The 10,251-nt window shown below is 43.7% G+C and overlaps 1 protein-coding gene and 1 long non-coding RNA gene across 7 annotated transcripts in view; both read right to left on the reverse strand.

The window, feature by feature from the left end:
• Positions 1 to 1,158: 1,158 nt before the first annotated feature.
• LOC140577751 (uncharacterized) lies at positions 1,159 to 2,344 on the reverse strand. The gene is made up of 3 exons (XR_011981882.1): positions 2,249 to 2,344; positions 1,827 to 2,085; positions 1,159 to 1,724 (listed from the first exon to the last, which is right to left on the reverse strand). It is a non-coding gene; the product is annotated as an uncharacterized lncRNA (long non-coding RNA).
• Positions 2,345 to 2,575: 231 nt separating this feature from the next.
• The window catches only part of LOC140593594 (uncharacterized), a 9,859-nt gene continuing 2,183 nt past the window's right edge, over positions 2,576 to 10,251 (reverse strand). Inside the window, exons 1-3 of one of the 6 annotated variants that reach the window (XR_011994000.1) lie at positions 9,574 to 10,251; positions 2,787 to 2,906; positions 2,576 to 2,681 (exon numbers count right to left, since the gene is read on the reverse strand). The exon at positions 9,574 to 10,251 is cut by the window's right edge and continues 2,183 nt beyond it. Coding sequence is in view for 3 of the 6 variants with exons in the window: in XM_072718506.1 (XP_072574607.1) it covers positions 2,641 to 2,681; positions 9,574 to 10,251 (719 nt within the window). In the remaining 3 variants the exon portion in view is untranslated. Of the gene's footprint in view, positions 2,907 to 9,517 lie in introns of those variants that run through there. The other 5 variants (XR_011994001.1, XR_011994002.1, XM_072718507.1 and 2 more) reach the window with 5 other exon arrangements.

The raw sequence follows: 10,251 nt of genomic DNA on the forward strand, positions 1-10,251 counted from the left end.
GTGCATAGTATTGTTTGACTTTTCCATACATTGGCGAGTGGCTCAGACGTGTAGTCAGCAATCCATTTTTTGTGCTTTCAAAAATGCCATTCTATAGTCATAGACTTTCCTTTTGATTTTTTCTACTATAAATGTAGGTTTGTTTTTTAACATGATGCATCACAAGTGACTCAGATGCATGTGCTCTGTTCCATCTTTTCCATGAAGTCCTTCAAGATGTACAGGCAGTGCAATTAATCCTGGGATTTTGTTTGAATGATATAGTTTTGGCTCTTGGTAGTCTAACACTACATCACCGTGTCCGCTAGCATTTTTAAACATAGGACTACTGCTGCATACTTGGGCTACTTTTGCTAATGGGACTAGTCACCCTGAAACGCCAGACTGCAAGCATATTGCAGGCTAGTATAAGTTGCAGCTACTTACCATCAAATGTCATTATAGTCCAGTGGGTCTTTTTCTTAATGTTGATCATAGCATTGAAATACTTGTCATATGTGAATCACCTTACTATGTATGCATGTTGAAATGGAACCAGACTGGACCTACCCTAGTTGAAAAGCATTCTCAGTTTCATACTGTAGGTGTACTCATCATGCTTAAGAATGACAATAATATCATACTTATTCTTTATGAAAGGCAAACCACATAACACATAATAAACATCTGAAAATTTCAAGAGACTACATCAGTCTTACAAATTCATGCTTGTGCTATTGTTTGTGGGGTCTCCTGAGGTACATCATAGTCACAACAGTGGATGCAGCACAGCTGACATAATATTCCATGTATGATGATAAAATCATTACTAAATGAACAGTTTACAAATAAAGTGCAATTGTGCCATTCTGCAACATGGTGACGTACTTCCGAATATACAAGCGACCTTACTACACGTTAGTGCAAGTAAACACAGGAATTCTGCAATATGTCCCGAAGTAGAAACATCTTAGGAGACATGACTAATGCTTTGGTATTGCAGAGTAAAAGTGAAAATAAATAAATGAATACACAATGAAACAGATATAAAATAGATGGAACATTAACATATGAAACATTGATAGATAAATTATTTTAAAAATGACACTACAAATGATACAATACACATTGAAATTGTAATATTGTCTCGCAATATTTCATAGTCTCAAAGTGCTTTACGGCATCCCTGCCCAAAGCCCACAGTGAGCAAGCCAGAGGCAACAGTAGCAAGGAAAAACTCCCTAGAAGGAAGAAACCTTAGGAGGAGCCAGACTCAGAGGCGGAGCCCATGCTCCTGGGGCTGGCAGGGAAAGTCAGTCATAATTCACATTTTCCCAGTCTTCACATTTGAGATGCAAGCAGAGGGCAGGCAGTTGATGGTAGGCAAGTGCTGGAGCTGTGCCAGATGGTGGGGCAAACAGTAGTATGGCAGCAGGGCAGAGGGGGAAGACATCACAGGCAGAAGGGCAGAAGAATAGAAGCACAAGAAATAAAACTGGCACACCATAGCAAGAAACATACAGGAGCAATGATGCATTATAATCAAGGTAGCCTGGGCATCATTCTATAATGTTTGGAGATTATGTGTGGCAGGGTTCACTATGGGTATCAGTGCTCAATTGAGGAGGTTTGTGCGCACTGCACACTAGGCCTGAGTCCTCCACACATGGCTTGGCTTATTGGCAGAAAGGGCGAAGGGAGACTTGATGCAGTGGCCATGGGGTCAGTGACATCGACAGCAGGCACTGGAAAAAACAGGAAACATGCATGTCAGTGAACAAGAGACTGACAGTTGCAAAGTCAGACTACTTCAGAGAAGTAGCAGCCTTGGAACGAGGAAAACTCACAAGGGCAAGCTATCTTCTGGTCAGGTAGCAGGGAGTGCGATGTGTTACGGGAACTTCATGTAGTGAGCATGGAGTCAGCAACATCAGTAGCACGCGAAGTGAAACTGGCTCAGAAAGAACAGTGGATAATGCAGTAGCCTATAGGCTGCATAGACAGACGATCGGCAGCAGGCAGAGATGGAGATATGAAACCGACATTTATACAAAGGTCCCTTGGGTTGATATTCATGGTGGTAGATGATGATTTTGCAATAGTGACCTGAGGAGATTCATACAAGTCGTCAGGTTAAACATCTGGAACGCCAGGACATAACAGATGATTTTGACAATGTTCAGCTGGCTAATGTCTCAGGTTTTGTACCATGAACTGTGGTGGAATATCTAAGACAATGACGGTAAGGGAGACACTGTGAATCATGCACCTTTGCTATGCCCACATGGTCATGCACAGCCACTGCGTCTAGATCAATATTGTTGGCGACAAACTGCCCAGCTTTTCCAGTTTCTTCCTCGCACATCCATATGTACGACTGCATTCCATGTTACTTGCTTGTAGCTTTATCATCAACTGTAGTAGAACAGAACCACACACAAAATGAAGTCCAGCCTAGAGACTGCATCACATACTTTGACAATACAGGAAAAGCAGACCTACATCCAATGTTTCCTTCCATTAGTCTGAAACTTTTCTGTAAGACACTACACAGACAGATGACTATAAGGGCTTACCGTGGCCTATAGATGTCTGTGGCCGTTTGCCCTTGAGGGCTCCAGACAAGGTTTGCCTTATTAGCACAAGGGGTGAAGGTAATCTTCAGGTGGTGGCCATGGGGTGAGTGATGTAAACAGCAGGCACTGGAAAAAGAGAAAAACCAGAAATTTGCATGTCAGGCAAATATTAACAGTGGCCAAGTAAAAGTGCCTCAAAGAGGAAGAAACCTTCGGAAGAGGCAAACTCACATGTCCAGCCCAGCATACTCTGGCCAGGTTGCAGGCAGTATGATGCATTACTGTCCCAATCTGATGCCATAACAAGTGCAGGGGGTGATCTGGCTTAGGGTGGGGAGCATACACAGACGGCTGGTGGCAGGCAGAGGTGGACATAGGTAGGGAACATGTATGCAAACGTGCACACAAGGTCCCTTAGCTTGATCCTCAGAGTGCCACATGATGATTGTACATTGGTAGTCTTGGGTAATTAGTAGGAAGAGAGACTACAAGTAAACAAAAAAGGTTTGAACAAAAATGGTTGCGGCTGGGGCTGGATCGGGGGGACGAGGAATGCTACATTACATTTATGTTGGAGGTCGGAACTGGAAATGTCAGGCTGCTTTACACATAAAACTTTGTAGTGACCACAGATAAGTTGAGAAGTGACAGAGCCCACAGATAAGTTGTGCATGTTGTCACTTCCAGCTTCAGTCCTCAGAAAATGACACAGAAACAGTGGTCCGATGGCAAATGGAACGCACTATGAGAGGGGTGTCAAACTCTTGTCCTGGAGGGCTGGAGCTCTGTCTAGCTTAGTTGTTTCTGTTCCACCAGAAATGAGTTAAAGAGTGACGTGTTAATTAGCACAAGGAGTTGAATCAGGTGTGTTAAATGAGAGGAAACTCAAAAACGTGCAGGGCTTCGGCCCTCCAGGACTGGACTTTGACACCCCTGCACTAGAAGATTAACACAAATGACGATGCCCCCCCAGACCCAGCCCCCTAACCTCACCACTGTGCCAGCCACCCCAAGCTTAGGCCCAGCCCCAGTAGAACCCTCTCCATAAAACTCAGTCCATCACAAATTTTATTATCAGTTTGCATACAATTTCACAGACAATGTAGGACAACACATTCATGGTGGCTAAAATATGTTGGCATTACAGAAACACAGATACCGTTTTTGACAATGTCCTTTGCATACACATGATCAATCAAAGTGCCGTTCCCAGTGGTCGCGTCTTTCACAAGTTGAGCATACCCATGTTCCTCCATAAAAGTGGTGATTGTACTTCCCGTGAAAAGATTTTCATTAAAATCTCCCATGATGATTTTCCCTCCATCCATGCTGTCCATGCGAGCGATCAGCCACATGAGATTCTTCTGAAAGATTGACACAGTATACGAGGGCGGTCTGTATAGTACCGAGACTGTTGTTTTCAGTAGGCCCACATTGAACTGGAGACACTCAATGTTGACACACTGCAAATCAACAATGCTACAGTTGGTATGTTCTTTATAATACACACCCACACCACCATGCTGTTGGTTCTTCAGTTCGGCAAAGATTGAATCATCACCATCGTACGCGAGATGTCTCCGTTTCCCATAGAATGAAAATCCATTCAGGTGTATCTCTTCTGTGTCTTCCTTTAACCACGTCTCTGTCAAGCAGATGATATCGGCTTTCATATACCTTCCGTCTTGCTTTATGTCATCCAGGTGACATGCGAGTCCTTGAACATTGTGGAGGAGAATTCTGCATAATGATGGCACTTCTGTGACAGGTTCAATAAAAGCAGGCATGCTTTGCATTGCACTCTCAATGTCCTGTTTTGCGTATATAACACTTTCCTTGAAGTCTTCTATTATGAGGCCTTCCAGAGAAGTCACACGGCTTAACGCTACGTATGCCTGTCCAGCTGCAAATATCTTCTTCAGTGATACAACAGCCTTATCCACAGTCAGACCTTGTACTTTGTGTACTGTGCAAGCCCATGCTAATCTCAATGGAAACTGACGTCGTGCTGCACCGCTGTTACCCACTCTCTCCTCCTCTGGTTTGATTCGTGTCGCTCTGTCCAAACCTTTGATTAAGCACGGCTTCTTTGCTCTGAGTGACTTACCAGCTGCTTCATTGTCAAACGTGACGTATATTTCGAATGGGAAATCGTCCTCAGTACCAAAGCACACCTCACTTACCGTACCAAATGCACCATTTACCAGGCCGTCTGAAACGTCGATGTTTTTCAGTAGCATTACCCGTGCATGAACACCTACGTGAAGTGTTTCTGACAGACACGTCTTGTAAACTTGTGCGTGATGTCCAGCTTTCCTTTGCAGTCGGCCAGTTGCAGCGACCCTTTCAAAGTCCTGAGCGTGAATGATGACAAGATCTGAGCATACCTTCTGCAGCATGCGATGGTTATGCAGATCTGCTTCATAATTAGTCGCATAGATATGAAGGGCAGTACTGTCTTGTCCTTGGTCTGTCACCCGTCGTTTCAGCATAGCAATGTCTTCCTCTAGCATTGCATCACCCCTTTTGCGTTTCCTTAGCCGATTCAGCAACTGTGCAAAATCCAAATCTTTCTGTCTCATGATGTCCGTCAGCTCCACTAAAGCAAAATGATTCTGCCATAGATTGACACCTTTAGTCTCAGTATACAAAGGTTTCCCTTTCACGGGACAAAGCTGGTAGAAATCTCCAACGGCAACTATTGAGACGTTACCAAAGGCAGAATAATCTCCAGTTTGCTTGATTTGTCTCAATCTGCCATGAATATATGAAAGCAGTTTGTGATCGACCATTGAAATCTCATCTATAATCAATATCTGCAGGTTTCCCAGTTCAGCTCTCAATGAATTTATCTTCTCATCTCCAAGTGGTTGATAAGGCAGCTTCACATCCGTCGCAATGTGGAAACAGGCGTGTATCGTCGCAGCACTGATGTTGTAGGCACTAACCCCAGTCGGAGCAGTCAGCAACACATGCCTCTCATCCGGGTTATCTGACAACTTTGACAAGATACGAGATGCCTCATAATGTACTGCTTTGATCAAGACAGACTTGCCCACACCTCCAGGTCCAGATATAAATACATGAAATGGTTCTGGATTTTCACCACGTGTCTTCTGTAAACACCAGCTTCTTATTTTGTAAAAGATCTCAGACTGCTTCTTGTTCAGTGAGCGAAGCAAAGCCAGCGCTTCCTGCCTTGACATACCACAAGGATTGTCCTGGAACATATGGCGACTCGGTCTCGGTAACAAATCTGGTATCTCATCACGGTCTTCGCTCATTTCTGGCGTTACACTGGATTTGCTGGCGAGGCACTCCAACCGTTCACTTTCAGTCTCTGGACAGATCAGTGCCCATGCATCTTCCATTACACCATGCAACTGTAGATCTTCCTCAGCTTTGTCTATCACATCCGCTTCCTTTTCAAAACTTGCCATATTTGAGTCGACGACCCGTTTCACCGAATGTAATTCATTACCGAAAAACTTCACAAAGCCAGTCTCGTAGAAGTCCTGGTAACTGCCAAAAGGAGGTGGTTTTAGTTGGCCATCAAAATAATGTGGTAGGAACAGCTGCAAAATGCTTTGATGGTATTTCTCTAGGTCCTTTGTGGGCGAAAACCTAGCATACCGAACAACAGCTGCATCTGTGCGTGTCCTTTTCTTCACGAATCCTAATTTCCTGTCCAACTCTATACTGCCAGCAGACGAGCTCTCAGATTTTGATAAAATTCTGTATTCAGAAGCAAATCTCGCCAGGCACATTTCTGAAAAGTCTTCTGTTTTTGGTCTGCCTTTATATCTGTCAGTGATACTGTTCATCCAAATGTTCTGCTCATCCTCCTCCTCACACTCTGCCTTCTTCCGTATGACATGTAGTGGAAGACTCATTCTCACCGTATGCTCTCCAGTTGGGATGAACTGAACCTTGCGTGATCCCTCTTTCAACCTCATGTTAGTCAGACGATACACACTTTCCTGAGCTGAAACTTCACGATTATGCAGAAACACACTGCCGAGTCGTCGAAGAGCTTCTTTCGCATCAAGGTTGCCTTGCTGGGAGGCCTCTTTCTGAGCATTTGCCAGGAGCAGTCCCATCTCTCTCTCAGCTTTGGAAATGTAGGAGATGATGTATACAATACATGAATATGCATCAACCACAAACTGAATGTCCATGTTTGCATTCCAACATCGTAGAAGGTCTCTGTTATATTGGTTCACCCAGACTTCACATGGTCTTCTCTTCAGAACGATGCTAGTGTTCTTTGTTAGTCTCGAGTAAGCGGCTTCAAATACTTCTTGATTTAGATGAATTGCATCAAACAAAGAATCAACAGAGTCATAGTTGGCCTCAGTGTTCAGCAGAGCATGCTTCACTTTCTTCATGATGGCCGCTGCTACTTCTTTTTTGAGGTGTTTTCCATCAGTCTCAGCATTTCCAAGTTTGTGTGATGACAGAAATGTCCTGTTACTTGGTGGACGTGGGAAATTAAATCTACAAGTTGTCCCTTTTTTCTTGCATGTTTTCGAGTGTCTCTTACTATGTTGCTGTACACTACATACGATTTCATGCATTTCATCATCATCCTCGGGCATTTCACATGTCACATACCGATCAATGAAAGCTGCTACTTCGTCGTCCTCACCTTTACCAACCTTTGGTGCATCTTCCACCCAGAACAAACAGTGAGTGTGAGGTGATCCCCGTTGCTGAAATTCTACTCTGTAGAAGTAGTCAACTATTTTGCCGATGGGTTGCGCTTCTGACATGATCACATCTTTCAGGAAGCAGTGAAATCGATGATCAAACATTCTAGCGGCCGTCACGGGATTATTCTTCAACAGGGCACATCTTTCTGACCACTGTAGCTTGGCGCTTTGTGCATCAATACCATCTTGTTTGAAGATTGCCGTCATCAGTTCCGTCCAGCGTAAATCGGCAGAGGAAAAGGAGCAAAACCATGTGGGAATACCAAGCTGTCTCACCATCGCAAACAAATCTTTCTGAACACTTTGCCAAAAAACAGGGGTGCCTCTGATGGGTCTCAGAAATTTGTAGCCTTCATCAAAATTCAACATCCTTCGTAGAGACTCCGCGTTTGTCAAAGTTTCTGACGTGATGGTGCCTTTGTCCCAGACATCATACCCTTTTCTCACAGCAATGGACACATTTGACACAACTTGCTGAAGCTCAGACAAATACTGCCCATAAAAAATATAGTCCAAGTTTTTTGCAAAACGTCCATCTGCATTAAGGATCCTTGTATTTAAATATCTAGACAATGTCAGTTTCTCATTCCTCCTCTCGTGAAAAGTGCCTGTGGCTTTTGGGAAAAGGACTGGAAAACATTTAGCCTCATTAGACTCATCAGTCAAAAGCCTCACTGGATTGTTTCCTTCTGCTGGTGCCATAGCCATTATTCCGTCAAAGTGCTGATCCAGGATCTCTTGTGCTATGTCAACAGGTTGAAGGCACGTATCCATATACATGCCATGTTGTTGTCTATCATGCAGAGTTTCATCCATGTCCTCATCTTCCATGTTATTTTCAGCAGGCTCTTCATCATGTATGTCACTTACATCAGCAGGGATTTCTTCAGTTCTCTGCAGTGGATTAATCCAATCATTGTTGAACTGTATATCACTGTAAAATTTGTTATGCTCTCTGAGATACATCAAGGCCTTCTTTATCTTTTCTGGGTGCACAAATTCATATTTGTAGTGTCCTTTGTAAGTTAACTTCCTCTTCAGCTTCACGCGAATCATAAGGTCATCGTTGTTCACTCTCGGTAAAGCTTGGGCTACATTTGGAACGCTAGATGGGACGCAAGTCACCGGACCATGAACACCATTTTGTCCACCTTTTGGCAAAGACACAATCCTCATGAAAGGAATATGCATACCAATCAGATGCTGTTCTAGTGAATTTAAACATTGCAACTCAGTAGGGACTGGCTGTAAGGCTAGATTGTTTGTGACACTCTCAGCTGGAATTCTCCCATCATGAATCTTTCTGTGACATGTGTAGCAAATCCACAATGAACCTGCAGGGCCCCTCAGATCACTACAGTTTTCAGAACAGGCATCTACACATTTATGCAAGTATGTATCTGTGATACACCGCGATGCCACTAAAGCAACCCCTTCTGATTTTCTCAAGTATTCATCTTTCCTGCATATGACAACTTGATGTTTAAACAGCATTCGATGACACACTGAACAAATGTACACAGGTCCTGTATTAATTTTCTCTCTAAACTGTTCAATCACATACCGAATATCCTTTCTTTTATCCTTCTCTTTCACCTGTTTTTCAATATTTCTGCTTTTTACTGCAGTAGCAAACTGGCTGTTTGTTTTGTATCTATCAATACTAGATTGCTTGACACATTCCCTGTGTTCAATGTCTACGGCATATTTATTGACACTCGCCTGCTTGACACGCTCCCTGTGTTCAATGTCCACAGCATATTTATTCACACTCGCCTGCTTGACACGCTCCCTGTGTTCAATGTCCACAGCATATTTATTCACACCAGACTGCTTGAGACGTTCCCTGTATTCAATGTCTACAGTATATTTATTCACACCAGACTGCTTGACACGTTCCCTGTGTTCAATGTCTACGGCATATTTATTCACACTCGACTGCTTGAGACGTTCCCTGTATTCAATGTCTACAGCATATTTATTCACACCAGACTGCTTGAGACGTTCCCTGTATTCAATGTCTACGGCATATTTATTCACACCCGACTGCTTGACACGTTCCCTGTGTTCAACGTCTGTGGCATATTTATTCACACTCGACTGCTTGAGACGTTCCCTGTATTCAATGTCTACAGCATATTTATTCACACCAGACTGCTTGAGACGTTCCCTGTATTCAATGTCTACGGCATATTTATTCACACCCGACTGCTTGACACGTTCCCTGTGTTCAACGTCTGTGGCATATTTATTGACACTCGACTGTCTCACACATTGCCTATGATCAGCGTCTGTGGCATACTTACAGATGCTTGACTGCTTCACATGATCTCTGTACACTTCATTCTCACGGTAGCGCTTTGTGCTTCTCTCAAGTTGTTCCTCCTTGTACACCTTACTTACTTCATACCGTCTTTTCTGTCGTTCCAGTCTCCGACGACACGATGAAGGCACATCAGAAGTGGCAATCTGAGAGCAGGTCGCAGCACAATCATCAGCATCATGCCTTTTCACACAAGTTACAGCCTCATAATGTGACTCATTACAATGTTTCAGGTATATACCCGTCTGATCACTATCACAACCAAGACACGTGGAGTACTTTAACCATCTGTCATGAGAGTATGTGAAAATATGCACACCAAGCAGATTGGCAGCAGCTTGAATCTCTACCTCAGATGCCCAAGTACCAACGTACTTCATCCGTGATGCGGCAACATACTGAGTGACAGAAGAGTGACCTTCTCTCAGACAAGCGGCATACCTGGATTCATCTCTTAGTATGTGGGCAACAACAGCACACCTGATTTTCCTGTGTTCTCTCTCGCTTCCAGTTATAGCAAAAGCCACAGACCTGAAAAAGCAGTTACCATCACCAGTGATAGGCATCGTTCTGCAAGGATCACCCATTGGAAACTCTGCAGTCACGTCTACATGACCATGCTCGACGTACACCACACCTAGTTTACAGGACAGGCGTCTTT

The sequence above is a fragment of the Paramormyrops kingsleyae genome, chromosome 12 (assembly GCF_048594095.1).
Source record: "Paramormyrops kingsleyae isolate MSU_618 chromosome 12, PKINGS_0.4, whole genome shotgun sequence".
Lineage (NCBI taxonomy): Eukaryota > Metazoa > Chordata > Actinopteri > Osteoglossiformes > Mormyridae > Paramormyrops > Paramormyrops kingsleyae.